This window comes from Ptychodera flava, chromosome 16 (genome assembly GCF_041260155.1).
Source record: "Ptychodera flava strain L36383 chromosome 16, AS_Pfla_20210202, whole genome shotgun sequence".
NCBI lineage: Eukaryota > Metazoa > Hemichordata > Enteropneusta > Ptychoderidae > Ptychodera > Ptychodera flava.
The window spans coordinates 7041371-7062427 of record NC_091943.1 but is presented as its reverse complement, the minus strand read 5'-3'; the positions used below and the strand labels follow the sequence as shown (position 1 = coordinate 7062427).

At 35.8% G+C, this 21057-nt stretch overlaps 2 protein-coding genes across 9 annotated transcripts in view; both read left to right on the top strand.

Annotated features, from left to right (window-relative positions):
* LOC139152663 (E3 ubiquitin-protein ligase TRIM45-like) overlaps nt 1-21057 on the top strand; it is a 401328-nt gene that overhangs the window by 151777 nt on the left and 228494 nt on the right. The window lies entirely within an intron of this gene.
* The window catches only part of LOC139152655 (ras GTPase-activating protein nGAP-like), a 160114-nt gene that overhangs the window by 67516 nt on the left and 71541 nt on the right, over nt 1-21057 (top strand). The window contains exon 1 of one of the 8 annotated variants that reach the window (XM_070725929.1): nt 19601-19889. The exons of 6 other annotated variants lie outside the window; for them this stretch is intronic. Coding sequence is in view for 1 of the 2 variants with exons in the window: in XM_070725926.1 (XP_070582027.1) it covers nt 20147-20192 (46 nt within the window). In the remaining variant the exon portion in view is untranslated. Of the gene's footprint in view, nt 1-19600; nt 19890-20041; nt 20193-21057 lie in introns of those variants that run through there. One more of the 8 variants, XM_070725926.1, reaches the window with a different exon arrangement.

Below are 21057 nucleotides of genomic sequence, written 5' to 3'. Positions count from 1 at the left end.
CTCTGAACTAATTGATTAACTGTGCTGAAAGGAGAATAAAGGACTAAAATCACATAAAATGTCAACAACCACTAATGTGAGAACCAGAGATTGACAACTATCCCTTTAATTAGGGAAAAAACAGTTAATACGTAGGTAAAGCCTAATCCAAACTGCCAATCTATTCCCCCAAATGATATTGCACAAGTCATACATAAGTACAGCATCATGAGCCTTTCCCAATACAATGTCAATATTCTAGCACAGCTTTTTAAACAAAGGCCTCAAATCAGGAATTTTTGACAAGAAAAACATCTTGGTTCCACAGGAAAAATGTCGAAACTTGGAGTTTGGTAATTGACTGGTTAAGAATTTGAGAATGCCAAGTTGAACTTTTCCCCACGGTGAATATACAGCATGTAGGCATCAAGCACAAATGTCAAGAATGGTATGTGTGATAGAATGGTGACCTTTTTGAGTGCCAGTATTTACGAAGTTAGTCAAAACACGTTTTCAAACCCCCAGTGCAAAAACATTTTGAGTTTCTTATGGCTAGCAAGTCATAATAATCATATCAGGAAAACGAAAACACATGTTTTGTCTAAATGTTCTTATACCTTGCTCGGTTCTAGAATCTTGACAGTATTATATATTAGGCCAATATCTTGAGCACACTCCTGCTGATGCTGTTCTCAAATAACAATAAAACAACAGCTATTATACGCCATTATATTACCATGCCCTGTCCGTCGCATTTTAATTGGTTGAGCTGAACCATGTGACCGACCACAAATAAGCAACAATGGTTTGTTTATGTGCCTGTGAATATGAATAATATAACAAACATCGTAACTTTTCAGCTAAAATGTAAATTTTAATTTTTACAAAGATCATAATCAATCACAAAATAAAATGGAACACTTGTGGGCCAAGTTTAGACACTTTTTTTTGAAAAAATCTCCGGAGTTTCAAAATTTTTACAGCATGCGCAGTATTCACTAACAGGTTCTGGGGCCCCGTTGTCGTACGCGTGGGAAATTTTCGTAACTTTTGATGGTTTTTGGGGTTTGTTGATAATATAATGGAAATAACAGACTCCGCACTGACCATTAACATTTATATATGGGCGCGGGCGAGAGGAAAGCCAAAATTAACGGCCTCGGCAAGTCTCGCCCATTATTTCTGTAACATTTTCCTTTCATAATCACAGTGACATTTGCATGAATATGTTTATACATACTGCATTCTTATTATCTTTTTCAGTCATACTTTATCTGATAATTGATTGAAAGATACATCTTTTACATGTATACTTTTACTACTTATACACAGTACTTCCAATAGGTAGAAGAAAATATTTCCGCATTATCAAATTTTATGAACAAACTCTATCAGATTCAGCTGAATGAAACCAAAAGTTCATAAAAAATATATGCTGGAATCATTACTTTATGAGATCTCTTCAAAATACATTTCCTGTCATTACAAAACCGTCAGCGAAAATATTGCCCGTAAATTTCCAGCTTGTATGATAACACATGGTTTCATTGCATAAGTTGTTGAAAGTGTCAGATGTCATGTATTCTGTGAAAATTTTTCAAGATTTCACTTACTTGAAATTTAAGAGGTCGGATAATGGTGTCAAACCCAAGTATTTGATCAGTGAAGTCTTGTACGCAGCCACTGAGCCAGACAGGCATGTGTTTCTAATGAAAAGATTTTGTTGGTATGGCACTAATGTTGGAAATTTCATGAGGGTAAATTGCCTCACGACTTGTGTCAGCAAAATGCATCTCAGAGGATGGTTTGTATACATGTAGATATAATCTATGCTTTGGTTTGTCTTTCTTAGCATTCCAAAAATCCTGTCTGTGCAATTGTACTCATGAAATTGAATATCAGATTGCCCCTACGATTGAAGCAAATTCATCAATTGATTTCCAGCCATCGGACGGTGCTGCGACACTGATGTAAACTGTTGGTTTCTATGGAGATTGAAACTGCTAAGATTGCAAATAACTGGTGACAGATAGTCTTTTACACTTTTGATGAGGAGTCACTTAACTAGAATCAGTTCTAAATGAAGATGGACTACCTCGATCAGAGAGACGACTCCTCAGACAGCCTCATGGGTAACAGAATCTGTCACTATCTCTTCCCAAAGAACATAATGAAAGCTCTGATCTTGTTTGTCACTCCAATAAAAAATGTCCACAACTTGCATGAGTCTCAGCAAGCCAGGTTTATTAGAAGACACTTTCTAACTGAAGAGATAACTTGCTTGATGACAATACTACAGATAATGGAACGCTGCCCACCTGCCAAGATTGCTGTAAAGGCTAAGTGAGGTTGCTCCAATTTTGGAAACTCATTATCCCTGTTTTAGTGCAGTCACTTTTAATATCTTCCTATATCAGTCTTAGCAATAAGTACACACTATGTGAGATTGGTGATTGACATTCATGATTTTGACATTCATGATTTTGAAGGTCAACGCGTTGGTTTTCTTGGATGTAATCTCTGTATTGATTTAAAAAAGTCAGTGGTTTAAGAACGAGTTTTTGTGTGTTTTTTATCATCTCAGGAAACAATATGGTCTCTGTTTACGGCAAAAGCTTCTACTCACGCAGCACTTAGAATTTATTACGTGCTAGGATGTCTGGTAATCAGGTATCCAGAACAACCCAATTTCTGCCATTTGCAACATAACTGTGTTTGAAGAGCTATCTCATGCAGGCATATTGAGCAGCAATGTGACTCAAGTGAAAAATATTCCCTCAAACACTGTCATTGGTTTTGAAGCTGCCCTGTTCAAGGTGACAACAGTCATGCCTCATCTTTATTTGAGTTGTTCTTGATTAAAACAATCACCATTTCTTGTTGAGATGAGAGAGAAAGCCTGACAGCTGAATTCCTCGACAAACAGAACAGACAAAAACGTAACTTTTGATCGCATGTTTTGATCATATTGTCAAGGTTGCCAGTTTGTAGACATGCATGGTAACATATTGGACACAAGGCTAAGTACCTATCAATATAATTTCTTGGTTCGTAGAAAATAGCAGAATTGACTCTCTTGCTTAGTGTTCAACCACCTTTTAACAAACCACAAAAATTTGAACAGTAATGCCAACAACTGTAAGAAAAAAGTGTTTAGCTTGGCAAGCAAGCCAAACATGATAAAATGAACAAGATTGATCAATTATTCAACCTGTTGAGCACTAAAGTCAATTTTTGTTTGCCTCTACAAAGTATACCACAGTCAATTTTTTTCAGATTTCTGCAAAAAATTTTGATAAAAAACTTTCACCAATGAAATGTGATGTCCTTTTGGTTCAAATTATCAAAAAAGTTACAGAAAAATTCATAAAAATTGGTAAAATGTTACACTAAATTTTGGTGGGAAAAAATTACAGCACTCAAGGGTTAAGGAAGTGTGTATTTTGGTTTTAGAATAATGAAACCTGATTGGCTTACAGCTATGTCTGAATCTGCTCAACACTCCATGAAAGTTAAATTTTCGTCTCCGATAACACCTAACACATGGCTTATATACATGTATAGGATGCACACTGGACACAAGGCTTGACATGTGCGCACCAAACATTGGAGTAAACATGAAATAATAGCACATCAGCACAGAAATTTGAAATACAAGACTGATTACCCTGCCTCCATTCCAAAGCTTTAGCTGGTGCTGTTTTTTCTTCCCAAAGTTGTATTTTGCGTTTATCGTTCTGACAAAAAATTTCAATCATTTGCCTTCCATATCATGGAGCTGTGACTTTCATTTTCAGTGTCTGTGTAGTCAAGCTTTCAATAATGTACCGCAGAGAATGGATGTCTAGTTTTACCTCCTTGACCCACTGTCTCCGCCATCCTTCCAGCATTGTATTTCTCAAGGAGGTTGCTCCATTAAATAAGCTGTTCAAGATCGTAAAAGGTTGTATGATTCAAAAGCTGGAGTTGTGATGCTCTAATTTAATGCCTTTGTTCTGTTCCCGTAAGCCATATGTGATTGGTTATTTAAAGTGCACCTATTTAAAGGGAAAAAACACAGTGTGGAAAAGACCAAATGAGCATTATGGAGCCAAAACTACCACGTTTGATGAGCAGTTTACCACTAACTTCTACATGCTCTTCTTTTACCATTGTCGTCAAATATCAAACTCACTTTACGCCACATGTTCATTTTGATGGGAAGAGAAAACTCCTGCAGGAACGGTTCAATCCCAGAATTTGCATACCGCATATCAATCTCTTATCCTCAAAATATTCGTTTCATCCCACCGATAATTCATTTACATATCTGTCATTGATATTGAATTAGCAGGTCTTTGTAAAACACTATTAATAAACCACCGAATCACAGAGCATAGCGATGGAATCATTCGCCGTACCATTGAACTAGATGAGAAACAGTCAACCATGTACTCTATAATCTCCCTCACTTACTTACGCTAGTTTAATATTGATTGCCTCCGGGTAAAAAATCCCTGTAAAGCTTCTTATTATTTTCTACATCTTGCACTGCTGTGTGTGAATTTTAATCAGAAACTGGAGAACATCTTCAATTGCCATTGACTTGTACATACCGGTATGTCCTCAGTGCCTGAAGTGAAACACTCTGATGTACATGTTTACACTCCTAGTACACTGTTGAAATATCATTTTGTGAGAAACAATCAGAATATAGATTATTTTCTGCTTTTCATGTGTCATTTAGCAATTTTACATTGTAATTCAGTCAGTACTCATTATTTTTGAACATCATGTTTCACTAGTACCCAGTACCATCAATCAAATCAGTGTGAGAATATAGAGCTCTGTATCAGGCCTGTGAATATTTGCCAACAATAATAACTCCATATAAGTTAATTTGCATACACAAACAATAGGTGATTATTTGTACTGATCTTCCTGCCTGTGATGTTCAACACAGTTTGTCAACTCCATAGAGGAATTCTTAAATTCGAATTATGTGAAATTAATAAATGTTTGTCAGACTGTTATGAGGCAAGGTGTCATTTGTTACATAATTGTTTCATTTGTGTACAGGAAACATTTTCTTCATCATCAATGCCACAACAGTTCACTGTTTCAGGATGTGTTTGAAGACAATCTATTTTGACATTGTACATAGGACTATAGTGAGATCTGCTTCATGCTCTGGTATTTTTATGAAATTTTGAATGTGGCTATTAAATGAAAAGAAATTTCATCCTGCAGTCCATAACCTTTTGTTATAACAGTACATAATTTTGAGAAACATTTCATTAAACGTTTGTGTCGATGAGAAATCCATTGGTTCAACATACAGTCTCAGCATCGTTTTCTTACCTACTATATTCACAAACTTATTTTACCTGAATAGCACTGCTACAACTATATTTTAGTATTAATTTTTCAAAATATTACACAAAGGATAATCTGAAAATATGCCATAGAAAGCAATGACATCACATTCAACCTTATAACTTTACTTTTTATACATCATTTAGAGCAGTAGAAATGATTGAAAATGGAAACAGTCCACCTACAACGTTAACAAAGAATGTGTTGGTTCGCTGTTTAATATGTTAAAAGATTTATTCATCCACTGTGACTTGTATTGATCAAGTACATCATCTTCAATATCCACACGTTTCAAAACGTTTGCCAAGATGCTAAACTCCTCAGGGTGCATTTGTTACATTGTAAGAGCATTTGAATTCTGATGATGGCTCTCACAGTGTGAAATTGAAGAACGGGTCAATTAAAGACACTGATGGACTTGCACGTTCATTAAACATTGAAAAAAAATGTAGAGAATCTGTGTCAGGGTTAGTGTGTGTAGAAACTAAGTAATAGTTTAATGAATTAAGGTAGAACGTGCCTCGGGGACAGATATTTGGACTCATACTTTTACGTTTCTTTTCTGATATACCACTTGTTGGGGTTCTGTGCATCAGAAAACTTTTCACTGGCTTAGTTTTTTGAAATTCGAAAATTTTATTTTTCTCCATAGAGTTAACACAGGAATGGTGGCCATTTTAAATTTCAAGTACCGGTATATCTTCGGATATTGTTTCTCTCGTACAAAATTTGCACGGTGACCCCCGATTTTTATACTTGATTTTTGAAAGAGAATAGTTGAAAGATTCGTTGAGGAAAATTTGAGCAAAAGATGAAGTCTTTTACTGTCCAAGCGCATACTACCTTAAAGGTGATCCACCATACTCTATAATCTCACACTGGGAATAATCACCCCTGGAAATAGATTTGCATGATGGGAATATCAACGATATAATTTGTGTCAAGGTATGATGCATGACAATGATCAAATGAGTCTTACAGATTAAAAATCTTACGGAAATTTTGAATATAAAAAAGAAAATAGCTGCAGTCTTCTTTATTTATTTCTTCGTTGAAAGCAGTAATGGAAAAACTTGAAATTTTTTCCTAAAAAAGGTTATTTCATTCAACTTTGTAGAGAGCACACCACAAGCTGAGGTGCATAATATGTACTTTTCATAATGAGATTTCACATTTTCATATTTTAAGGTGTTGCAAGCCCAAGTCAAATCTACACAAAGAAAGTCATTCACACCTCAGTGCTAGACAACTTGGCAATGAAGAAGGCTTCAGTCTATTCTGAAGTTAAAAAGCGATTATATCAATGTCTTAAGGCTAATACATGAATTCCATACCTTTTGGAATCAGTATTGATTTATCTGATTCCAATTCAGGGATCTGTATCATTTTGATAAAATGTGTGGGGGTCTGAAAAGTAAGAGTTTTAGCAGAGATTTTATGTCGGCAGGAATTAATCACACGTGGTAGATCAAACTTTTATGACATTAAAAAAGAAAATGTGTCAGGCAAAAGTTCACGAGTCGTTTTAAAGCAAATTTTCCATGCAACCAGATATTTAGGCATGAGCAAAATCTCCTGCAGGTATAACTCCAACTCAACAAGTATTCATGAAAGATTAATGCACCAGGATTTGAAATTATGTCATTACAAATTAAAATTGATCTAGAGTGAATATTCTTGGGAATGACATTTCTAAGATCAGCTGTGCCATGTAGTTTCCATGACAACACTTGAGTCCAACTGACAATGAAATTAGATTGTGTCATTCCCAGCAGCTTTGCCGTCTGCATTTCTCTGTTTTTCCAGGAAGTTTTAGTTGGAGGCTGTCACCACTTGACATCTGATAAAGATATCAATACTCCTACACGCATCAAGATACACGTGGGCCGCTGTATCTTACCAATGAAATACATACATGTATATGTCAAAGTATAATATTAGAAGTTAATATATGAACTGGAACACCAATTTGCCCTCGATTCTTTGGCTTTAAAGGGTATACATGTAGTTAAACTTTGTAATAGTATAGAACTCCTCTGTAGTTTTTGTACAGCACCCAAAACTAACGTCTTGCTTCATGGTCTGATTTTCTGTTAAAACCATAAAACAGATCATTCGACTGTGACGTAAGTTTTCCACTCAGATAAGGGACCGTCTTTTCAAAATCAAATTAGGAGAGCTTTGTGGCTTCACCAGAAAACCAGAGCATAACTCAACGGTAGAAGGATGCTTTGGGAACCATACCAAAATTATGGAGAGGATTTAGACAAATAAACATGATAGTTACCACACTTCACAAACTTGATGATTTTCATTAATAGTTCTTTGTGAACTTTAATTTAAAAAAGCTAATCATCCACCCTATCATCTTCATCCTATCTGGCCTTACAATCATCATTTAGTTCCACTTCCATCATACTGCAGTCATACTCACTACTCTCACAATCTCAATAGATGTTATAAACTCCAATGTGTAGCCAAGTTATTATTTCATTGCTGTCATTTACAAATTTATACATATCACAAAGTAAGATTAAACAGGAAACTGTGGCCAGAAGTGGGCAACCCCCCCCCCCCTTGAACATCAGCAACATTGTTTATGATATTAATGATGACATGATAAACTACACCTTACCGAAAAGTCATCACTTTCGTGTAATTTATGAAGAGTTTTTGCCTCATTCTTATCATGCTGCAATTGGCAGAGTTTACTGAAAAATTACCATGACAACATTCAATAAGAAAAAGCAATAAAATATCTCCTGCGTAGAAACTAAAAGTAGATGTTCAAACAACACGTGTAGTGGGCTCTGTATTCAGTGGTGACAACATTTACAAGCGCGAGATCACTGGGCAAACCTCAAGCCATGATTTCTTATTAAAACTGACATTTACAGGTAACGATTTTATGACATGCAAATGTCAGTTCAGCGTTTTTCTTAGGGGCATTGTTACTCCGCCAGACTATTAGCAGACAGTCGATGGAATCTGCAATTTACACAACACTGCCAGAATCATAATTGAAGGTGAATTTTTTTCCAAAGAAGGCGTACCTTCAATCAAGGGCTAGTCATCTCATTATGAAATAAATAACTCAATTTAGGCATTTACATGTATAATCACAGGCGCTGGGACATGACGTTGCCTTACAACTTTCTTTTCACTGTCATTTTCACTCTTTTCCATTCTTTGTGATTCCATCTCTTCTTGCAAGGATGTAGGGTATTAGTGAATGGAAAAGCGCAGGGAAGGTGGGAAGTGAACAGCTGAGGCAAGCAATAATTTGGCATCAAGTTGTGATGCTCTTTTCCCAGTGGTGTAGTTTGTTACGTTGTGGAGCCATTAAAACACAGGAGACATAATGTGACTACATGTACGCCATGAAACCATTCAGAAAGTGAGAATTCAGATCTATGTAAATTCCGTATCTTTGTCCCAAATGTTCTTATCAAGTGAATGATTTTCCATGAAACCTGTAGGTCTACTCAATACATTTTTTCCATTTACATTCTACTGGTTTTTAAAATAATTTGATGAATTGTGTTTGATTGCTCATTTCTCAAACATTCCTTTTCTCTTTTCACATAAAAATTTCTGTCCAGCGAATTTTGTAAATTATCAACGATACATTTTGCAAACTTCATCAATAAAGACATTAAGAAAATGACTCATAACATGTGATACTCTATTACAACTTACCTAAAAATAATAGAACAACTTTATTAATACTGTAAAAAAAGTGATTTTTGTAGCCCTTTTCCGTCATGCTCTCATCTGAGAAACATAATACTCATTTTTATTTGTGTATACCTAGATGAAATACTGCTGTAATGTAACTGGAATGGTTGGAGGGGCAGATAGCTCTCTGTCTATTCTCATGAATATACAATTAATCATATCTTAAAGTATTGACCAACAGCCAGTATTAAACACTGGTAACACCGTTCAATGAACAAGAACAAAAATGCAAATAGTACCACCAATAAGCTGCAAAGCAAAAGCCTATTGTACTGATCTATGTAAGACTGGTCGACCAACAAAACAGTCGGTCATGGCAAAGATTTGCTACCCTTCATGAACAGCTCTTGAAGAAAGCTCTACATATGTTACTCAGTGGATTTGGATTTCAAGTATTTAGATTACATGAATACTTTTCCTGTTACACACACACTGGTTTTGTCAAGTAGGTACACCCTAAGGTTCAGTATGTCAGTTTGTTATACAAGTCACATAAACAAAATCCACCGAAGCCTTGGTAAATGATTTGTGGTTTTGCATGCAAGTCGTCTGATGATCAAAACGTACAACCTATGACTATGAATATGCATTATTGATTGTCATCATTGTTACATTTGCATACTCTAATATTATTCATGAATATTATTTGCATAAATTATTAAATTATCTAGTACTTCAAGCAGAACATATGAGTATATAGGTTCCTCTTAACACTTTGAGTGCTGTATTTTTCCCACCAAAATGTTTGTCAACATTTTACAAATTTTTATAACGTTTTCTGTAATTATTTTGATAATTTTGAACCAAATGGACATCAAATTTCATCGGCTACAGATTTCTGTCAAAATTTTGGCAAAAATCTGAAAAAAATTGACTGAGGGTAAATTTTTAAAGGTGCCAAAATTGACTTTGGGGCTCAAAGGGTTGTCCTCATGCTTGATAAATCTTGTTATTGTGACTTTAGATATAAGTCAGATCATTGTCATTTGAAGCTCAGATACGAAAAAGAGCAGATAAAATAATTTGTACATTAGAAAGTGAAGGTTAAAACAGATTACTGTAGAGCATATGATGCTTTAGATAGCAGTTTTGACAGTGGAGATAGTTTTGACCTTCAAGGGTCAAGTTCATACAGGGTAGGGTGTGATCAGATCCTCCAGCCATGCATAGCACAGCTCAGCTTTGTTAGAAATTGTGTCTAATGAGATAGGTTACAGTTTCAGGAACTCTTCGTGACAAAGTCTGAAAAGTGAAGGACACATTTAGCCAGCTTAGATAATCTGGCTGTTGTAGCTTGTCGGAAAAAATATTTACTTCTTTTTGTACTTAAGATAATTTTGTTAGAAGATGTCCATAAATTTGGTAATTATCAGTTTAATAGAGTGTATCAAAAAATAACTTCCAAAAAAATGTTTTTTTGTCTGTGAGTCTAGTTCAATATGTCAGTCATGTATGATAGAAATGGTAGATCAGTTTCATAAAATTCAACTTTATTGACTTTAATGAGGCGGTAACTAAGTTGGAGATTGTTACTGTGGTGATATGGTCCATTGTTACTTTGGTGATATAGTCCATTGTTACTGTGGTGATATAGTCCATTGTTACTGTGGTGATATAGTCCATTGTTACTGTGGTGATATAGTCCATTGTTACTGTGGTGATATAGTCCATTGTTACTGCAGTGATATATCCCCATGTCCATTGTTACTGTGGTGATATAGTCCATTGTTACTGTGGTGATATAGTCCATTGTTACTGTGGTGATATAGTCCATTGTTACTGTGGTGATATAGTCCATTGTTACTGTGGTGATATAGTCCATTGTTACTGTGGTGATATAGTCCATTGTTACTGTGGTGATATAGTCCATTGTTTCTATGGTGATATAGTCCATGTTACTGTGGTGATATAGTCCATTGTTACCGTGGTGATATAGTCCATTGTTACTGTGGTGATATAGTCCATTGTTACTGTGGTGATATAGTCCATTGTTACCGTGGTGATATAGTCCATTGTTACCGTGGTGATATAGTCCATTGTTTCTATGGTGATATAGTCCATTGTTACTGTGGTGATATAGTCCATTGTTACTGTGGTGATATAGTCCATTGTTACCGTGGTGATATAGTCCATCGTTACTGTGGTGATATAGTCCATTGTTACCGTGGTGATATAGTCCATTGTTACCGTGGTGATATAGTCCATTGTTACCGTGGTGATATAGTCCATTGTTACTGTGGTGATATAGTCCATTGTTACTGTGGTGATATAGTCCATTGTTACTGTGGTGATATAGTCCATTGTTACTGTGGTGATATAGTCCATTGTTACTGTGGTGATATAGTCCATTGTTACTGTGGTGGATATAGTCCATTGTTACTGTGGTGATATAGTCCATTGTTACTGTGGTGATATAGTCCATTGTTACTGTGGTGATATAGTCCATTGTTACTGTGGTGATATGGTCCATTTTTAACTGTGGGGATATAGTCCATTGTTACTGTGGTGATATAGTCCATTGTTACTGTGGTGATATAGTCCATTGTTACTATGGTGATATAGTCCATTGTTACTGTGGCGATATAGTCCATTTTGCCTACAGAAATGGACATCAGTTGATATAGTAACTGAACACTGCAAGTGTAGTGCATTGCTGTTACTCACATGCACTAATAAGAACCCTTCAAAAATTAGTACTCTTATGGAAAAAATGATAGATTTTACATAAGCATCTTATAATTACCAATTTTAACCAGTAGTGCTCATTCACATATCATTCTTCGAATTCAAAGATTTGTCTGCTTCGGAGGTACAGTCTGAGTGATTTTCACAAGAGAAACGTTTTGTTTTACAGACTAAAAAAATATCATGATTTTTGACCTGCTGGCATATTCCCGATAGTTTACTCAATTATTTGAAGAATTGTTAAGCTCAATGTTTTTCCTGCAGCAATGCCGTTAGTTGAAGAAGTCAACAGAACCATTAGTGGGCTATGGCAGGGCTGCTGCCAACGTAGAAAGATATTTTTATCCTTTAAGAAAAAAAATCCACCGCGGAACTTGTTCTTGGTCTTATACTTATACATCAGCTGAAATCATCTGGAATTTTGAGTGTAGGCGTATACACACAACCAGAAGACCTGTGTGTAGCAGTGAAGAGCGCCCTCTATGGATATTTGCAGAGAGCCATTTATCAGTAGGTTTTACAGACTGTCCCCATGAGTGAAGTAAAACCTAAAATGTTCGCTTCTAAACACTATACTTCAATGTCAACTTAATCAAGAAAAATAATAGAAGAGAGATTAAAATTTGATGGATATGTTTGATTAATTTTGCAAAGATTTATTTTAGACAAATGTCTAAATTAACCCGCTTTATGATTGATATTCTGGCTCTGTTTGATAACAGTTGTGCATTGATATGAATTTCACACAGAAAATTGCTATGAAGAATTAAAATTAAAGGTTACAAGTTAATGATTTGCCAACCTTGCTGTTTTCAAATTCACCACAACTCCCAACGCGACTTCGAAATTATGAAGATTACCATTCATATTTAAGTCAACACTTGTACCACATCCCTTGATTCTCACATACATAATTGTCTGGCGACACTCAATAACTGAACTCTCTATTTTAGAGAGAGATATTGCATTTCGGATAGGACACAACAAAGTAGTGTTGCAAGAAAGTCAGGCTGGCTACAATAGTTCAAAGTCATAAATGGAGGGCAGAAACACACTGAGACCATACAGCAATAGTGTGAAACAGAACACTCACAAATAATCGCAATCATACCAATCCATAATCCAATGACAGTAGGTCAGAATTTGTAAGATAATAGTTGTAAACATAGACACAAAACAGCACAGAACAGACAGTAAATAGACAGTAGACAAACAAAGTCATATTCATGAAAGAAAGATCTATGGACCTCTGGCCAGAAGACCAAGAAATGATTACAAATTACAACTGTACCAGTATGTTGTACTCAAATATACAGTGTCAGCCTTCAGAATGGATACCAGCACTGAATTTCTGAGAAATGTGCTGCATATTATCCGGAGCCTTTGTGAGGATGTTTCATAAACGATAGACAAATAGATTGCCAGTCATTGTAAAAGCCACAGTTACAATTACTTGTAATAAGCACTCTCATTCAAATTACTGACATTCATTGGAATATTTACATAATGGTAGTTTGATTAATTACTCCTGAATGATATTGTGGTGTGACCTTGGATCATAAAACTGTCATGAAGGTGATTAATGAAGCTTCAGCATACACAGATCAGTTTGCTTTTTCACAACAAAAGCAAGTGAGTAAGCAAAATTAATTCAAATCCACTTTGCATAGTTGTTGATATTAAATATTAACTGATAGAACCATATTAAGGAAGACTGCACCTCAAAGACAGATATGTAGACTCTCAAACTTTTACAATTAGTCTTTTGATCTACTTCTTGTTTGGGCTCATTTTGAAGCTCAAGGAGTAAATTCAGTTTTAATCATCTTAGTTTTATAAAAATGGATAATTTCCCATAGAGTTAACACAGGGATGGCTGCCATTTTGAATTTCATGTGTCGGTAAATATTGGGTAATTTGTTTCTCTCGAAGCAAATTTTGAACTATGACCCTGATTATTATTCTTGATTTCTAAAAGGAATAGTTTAAAGTTTCCTTGAGGAAAGTTTGGGCAAAACTTTTAGTGTTTAATTTCAAGGTGCATTGTCTCATAATCATTAAGAATTAGTGTTTGGCCATAAATTTAGTAACTCTACCTACTTTTGCAAATAACATAGCAAAAGCTAGTCAGGAAATTTTACAGATATCGATGCAAACATTAGAATCAGTAAAATCAGGGGAATGACAGTAATGGTTCATCTAGTAATTGAATTTATACAATTTAATTAAATTCACAGCAGATTCCATCTGATGTATAGATTCTGTATCACTTCCAAATTGACTTCTTTGCCTTTATTTGTTTTCCTGATATCAACAAGGTACCTTCTCTGCCTTTGTGACAGGAATGATAATAGACAGTAATAGATTCCACAGGCTAGCTATCCAGTTCACTGTCATACCTTGTTGAATTATGAATTGCAGATACGGCACTCGCACTTAAACTGTCTTGTGGGAATTCATAGACAAGGCTCAGTTGGTCCTTCCAGTTGATAAACCTTGTAGGATTTTGACACCACTTAATTGTGTATATCTCTCATCATCTTAACCCTTTGAGCGCAAAGTTAATTTTTGTTGCCTTTATAAAACACATAACCCTGTCATTTTTTTCAGACTTCTGCCAAAATTTTGATTAAAAACTGTAAGTAATGAAATGTAATGTCCATTTGGTCCAAACTTATCAAAAAATTGCTGAAAAATTCATAAAAATTGGTAAACTGAGACACAAAAATTTTGCTGGGAAAAATTACAGTACTCAAAGGGTTAAAAGGCTTGTAGTCTCAAAGTCACTGTTGTAATAGGCTGTGAATTTTAATTTGAGAATGCTGCTAATGAATTTTTCAGTCTAAATACTTTCCCTGAATGATTGGTTTGAACATAGACTAGTGGCTCCACTGTATACGATTTGAAAATTTGAACATGTTGTTGAACACATTATGCTGAGAGATGGATGAAGCTATCAGCTACACATTCCATCATGCAGCCAGAGCTGTTCTCTGACCAAAACAAAGATTGCCTACTGACGGCATCATTGGATGATTTGTTAGTTCCGCTCTCATCCAACGATAAATAACCTTGAAATCTATGGCTTCAAAACACCAGCACGCACAGAGGTGAAATCTTATATTGGGTTGCACCCTCCAGACGTCTTTCATTAAGGTCACCAGGAAGACATTTCAAGGCATATTAAAGAGCGTTTATTACTCATTTACACATCTTGCCCTGGTGAAAGGAGCTAATAAAGAACTTTAGCTGAGTCAGTTTAGTGCCAATATTAAAAGAATAAGGTTTTTATGCCAGCTGTGCTCAGTGCAAAGACATGAAATATCCATAGAGTTACCATCATGAAGTGTTATTGACTGCCGGCTTAAGTTTTGCGGACGGGGAGTGTAGAGGGACTTTGAAGTTTTTCATTAAATTTTTATCGATTTTAATCCGTTCTGATGGAAAAGTTAGTTTATACACCATTCTTACAAACTCTTTTCCCCGTCCACTCAGGCAAATGTCATTGTTTATCTTGCCAAGGCAATTAATGCTGGTCGGGGATCAAATAAAGAAATCAAGAGAAAATGTATCTTGTGTACTTGCAATGCTTTCAGTTCACTTCAGCTTGCAATGAAATGTCAACAATGATTTGCGTGACTTGTTCTCTCCTCTCTGAAGGCCTTGTGAGGAGCTCCAGTTGCATGATTAATCCCTCTATAGTGAACTGGTAATATCAAACCTGCCACTATAGCGCCCTCACTGTCCAAAAGCAGGAAGAGATTTGAACAGTACCTGAGGCTTGGCATGAACCTACACGATTTGCAAATAACTTAGTGAAATAGAGCAGTAAAATCCAGGTAAAATATCATGACAGACGTTGTCAATAGAATTTGTATGCAGTCATTTTTACCAATCTACTCAAACAAATGTTAGCTTTCATGGAGTACTGGCAGACGTGTCAATTCATTTTTGCTGTTAAAGATGAGCAGCTTCTGTGAAGAATTGTCTACCCCAGCAAATGAAAGCAATGCTCAGCAAACATTAACACACCATAACTGCCACTTAAGACATTAGAGTTGTATTGCTGACTTGTAGACAGACCTTCTGGGCAAATCAGTTTTCATGGTTCCATACGAAAGTAATACAAACACTTTGTCGTACCAGCTTGGAAGAAAAAACTGTTTTTAACAGTAAGAACTTGATTTCATGTTTATAAAAGATGCTATAGCTCAATCCTTGCAGTTGGCACAAAACTTTTGTTTGAAAAGCCTTGCTCGGAATTTATTCCATAAAATGCAATCAGAAACCAAGCGATCCAGTGAAGTCTTCAAAATATCCAGTTTATATTTGACTGATTGTTGGAGCAGTAAAGCAATGCTGTCAACCCTTTCTCCCCATTTCCCTGTCTAGAAGTCCAACTTTACCATAGAACACAATGAAAATGGTTCAAACTGTGGTGTTGAAAGGGTGAAACAGCAAATCAAATCCTGCGCAATATTTCTACCTTTCTTTTTCTTATGAAACCAATGACATTAGTTTGATATAACTCTGAGCTCGGAAGGAAACCCACTTAACAAACAAAAACTAGTGTTACCCTTCAGGCAAATGAACTCTCCCATCAAAATACATTTTTCGTTGTCATTTTCTTCCCCTAAATATTCCAAGAAAGTTCTAGAAGTCAATGGATGAATTTTAACCCTGTTGAATTTGAATGATGTGCTGTCTAAAAAGTACTTGATGATATGTGTGAGCTTGAACTTTTCAAATATAATCAAAATATAATTGCTATTTGAGTAAAGTGTATTGACAATCAGATGTGGATTATTCGGTGAAGCGTTATGAAGATATCTGTAATTGCAAAGTGATATTTATAGCTGTATCTAACCTCAACGTGAACTGCGACTCATTTAAGAAGTGATGTGTAATTCAGACAAGTGAGGAAATCTAATAATCTTTCCTGTAATTTCTGTTTCTTTCCACTCGAAGGACACGGTCAAAGATGATAGTTCCATTTCAATAGTTCTAGACAGATTTTTCCTGAACTCTGTGTTAATGATTCACCAGAAATCACACAGTTTGCCTCAAGTCATCAATCATCCATACATTGGTATTTTACCCGAGGCAAAAGATTAGTCTCTGCTGCGCTGGCCAACAGTGCATAATAATTGCTTTTTTGACATCCAGGGTCCTGTAGACACAGTTACTGGTACCGGAAAACCATCCAAGCTAGACTTACACCCACAGATGCTATGAGGAAACAAGAATCGATCAAATCGTGATGATAGCTTGCACTCTTTCTTACAAGCTCGGCCAAGGATGAACAGTGTCTTTCAGGTTATACAAAAGGAAATCTTGCATCTTATTTTGAAATCTGTGGGAGGGCACAATCTATCAAATAGAGAAATGAATGTGAATGCTCAACAGAACAGTTACATGTGTGTGTGGCCAAATTAACCGCTCTGCTGTTCAGCCATCCATTGTGATGCACTGTTTAGATCCCCTTGTCACACAAAGCAGAGAAAACAATTAACCGGTTTAACTAGCTTCTTAAAGGTTCAGTGAGCTAATGTCTGCAAGCAAAACTTATTGATTCTTTGCGTTGCAATACACTGGGAATAAAAATTCACCGCTGAATGAAGGCATACTGGCAATTGAAGATAGCAGTGGTCCTCAGTAAACAAATCAAAGATCCAGTAATGAGAAGGCCACCGAGGTAATAGATAAAAGTTGCTGGTATTACATGTATCTGTGAAATCCAACAGGAGTGTAGTGTACACTTTGTGTATAAAATTGGTCTAAGCTGCTATCTTCGATGATGATAACTTTGGTTCCGTCAGATGAATTCTAATTCTACTTATTTATAATGTATCGCACACTACCCAGTATCCAAGCATCGCTGTCTGTGCACTATACCGGTACATTGGTGGCATATTGAAAATAACTGAAACACTTTCACGTGATTGTTGCGCTGTATGTGCCTGCACGTACAACGACTATCAAACGAAATTGAGTTAGCTGTCAGCTCTACTCATGAAGTGTTCATATTTTTTGCAATTTTGAAATTGATATCGTAGCCTCAATCACCAGTACTAAGATCTTTCTGAAAACACTTATATACTTTACTGTGAAATGATTAATTTTCACATTGATTTTATTTCTTGATTTTGACATTCGTTTCTAAAAATCGGTAAAATAAAATCCTGGAGAATTTCTCTAGATTTTGAATTCACTGATTTGCCAGTATAACAAAATAATCTATTGTTATATTTCGATGGGATTTTACTTAGCAGATTCCATAATCAGCGCAAATGCCGAAATTATATCCTATACCCTGGTGAATTATTAATGCATTTTCAGTATTTGTGATCTTGTAAAGAAATCTAGATCACAGTTTTCATCTCAGTAATGGTCAGTATGTATTTTTCATCACACAAACACATCAATATCATTTATCTGATGTAACTTCCTTGTGTGGATTTGCATTTACTATAAATTATAATCCCAGTATAATGTCTGATTGTACATTTTCTCATCAGTTGTAATACATGTCATTTTTTCACCGTTATAGAAAATGTACCATATTTGTCCACTAGTGATGATTTTCCCTCATTTTGTCCCATATATTTTACCTTTTTAATGGTTCTTTTATTTTGTTGTTCATTTCAAGCAAAAACCCAAATTTGTTCATTTATATGAAATTTATATATTTAGCAAAAAAACAGTAATCTTAAACTTGTAAAGAGCTGGATGTAAGATATGCGATGAAATTGCAACAACATTAGAATTCACTGTGTAGTCTCAGTGTGGAACTGAATCACTGGAAAATTTACATGTCATTACAAATGTCTCACAGCTTATAAACTGTCAAAAATATTTAAATTCATTAACAGAATGGATAGATTTTTAATCATGATGACTATGGATGGAAGACATTAAGATATTAGAAAAATTAATTCCAATGGTGAAAGAAATTCATATGACCAAAAAATGTTGTGAAAAACTCTCTAACAACCCTCCAATATGGTAGAGCAAATTCTTTGATGTTATTGTGTAGTAACATCAGACAGGTTCACAAATATGACAATCATTGAATGGAATAATGTCACACCAGGAAAACTATCAAATATTGTAGAAATTTCTCTGTATCACAGCTGACTTGAAGTATAACTGTGTATAAAAATAAAACGATATTTTTATTTTTTTTGTTCAGATCCGAAAGGCCAAATGCCTCACTAACAGGTCTGACGAAAAAAGCTAGAAAATATCTGATACCAGTGCATAAAATGCACAAAGATTACCTGTACCGGTTAAAATCCACATAACACTCACATGGTTTACTTCAAAATTCTGCTCACTGACAATCATGTAATTGCAAAAGCCCCATTTATTATCAGTAGCCAGTCATCAGAAGATGGAAACATACTATGCAGAATGGGTGGGCATTTTGCTCCAGACAAAGGCTGTTACCTTCAATGAGAATGTGTGATTTTCACGCCTGCTTTCTTGTTCCATGACATATAATCGAAAAACACTCTTCGTAACATCTACTTCACAACTCCAGACGGCTCATCAAAGTTAGTCAATAGCAGAGTGTTTCTTTCAAACCCAACAGAAGGCCCATATACCAATTTTACATTTCTTTTGTGTTCGCATGTTTGAAGAAACACGCAGCCTACTGACTCCAATTCAGTTTGACTTCGATATCAGAGAGTGCTGTCAAACATTTAAGTATTTACCACACAGCAAAAATCTGAAACAAGGCCATGTGTCTTGAAATTGTGCGGACAGAGCATTTCACTGAAATGCTAATTAGCTCATTAATAGTGAGTGCGCGGGAGGCAGTTGGTGAGTGATTCAGACTTTCTCATTCAGTAGCAGCACCCGATGAATAAGCTGGTATGATAATAGGCAATTGTGAATAAGCCCATGCCTTTGTGCTGTGAGTTAAGGCAGAGACAATAAGGAGTGTTCTCGGCATTTGAAGTTCATGACTTAACTGTACACGGCTTGTAATCGTGTGTCTATTTGGAATCAAATTCAGTATAGCCTGGTGGATGACCCGTTGGAGTGCGTAACATACATATCCTGGAGCTGAGAATTCAATACACGCGTGTGTGTTGTATTGTGTTTTGCAGTCGACAACTAAACAGGTCAGTACAAGCAGAGAATGTTGTAATAGGCTTTTCATCCAAGTTAGTATACAGTGTGTGGAATGCTTCCTGTGAAAGTATTCAGGCCAGAGGGGTGACGTGTTTACAAGTTGCCGGTTCAGACGTACACAGGGAACAATATCCTCTCATACTGGTCCGGGCTTACATTTATATAAAACCCAAAGCTTTCGTGCGATACTTTGTGTTCCCATGGACGTATTGACAGTCAGTTTTGTCAGAACATAGTTTCTCTCCTGATGATGGTCATTCATTCATGTGTCTGGTTTTATACATGCAAACACGGTATGTATATTCTTCTCAGAGGAACTCCCACCCATTTTTTTGAAAAACTCGCTTAGTCACTGCTGACTCTTCATGGAGTGTAATTAAACTGTTCCCAAAGTGTATATACATCAGATTCAGCTGCCCATAGCGAGGAGGTAACATTGGTAAAGCATGGTATATCAGCCATGGGTACCATATATAAATCATGTTATGAAATGACCTTTGACATGGCAAACCCTGACTGCAAGAGGTGCCATTGAGTTGAAGGGAAGTCACTTCAAATTTGTGTGAAACATCTTAAGGTAAGATTTGCCATGCATGTAAAATTTATTGGCACAGATGTTGCGGTTGGTTTCTAGTAGCAATGATGAGTCTTACAGATTATTTTTAACTTTGAAATGATAGGTCAATGTACGTAATACTTGGCTGTCGTATTTCTTGGAAGACAAGAAGTAATGGTCTGGGTGTGTTGGATAAATGTGTAGGAGGAGCATTGTGGGATTACTCAATGAAATCATGAGTGTTACCGTGAAGGAAAGGGATTATTGCAGAGGAGAATTTAAGGATTTGTTGTGTGTAGAAGTTACTCATAATGTTTCACCTTGAAGCACTACTAGTAGCTGTTCAGGAATTACTGACCTGCAGAGTTATAAAATTTGCAATATACAGATCAATGATGTCGAAGAATTTGAATTTGACCAGGGCTGATGTGAAGTCGTTTGCAGTGAAGCATAACACGAAATCCCAGGTGTCCACGCCAACTGCACATTTTTTGACGTCAGCGTTAACCTTCACTGTATTCTGAACATTTCATGAATGTGTGCACAACAATGAAACTGTCAACTGCTCTTTCTTTTCACCTGCTGTAGGGTAAACTTTAATC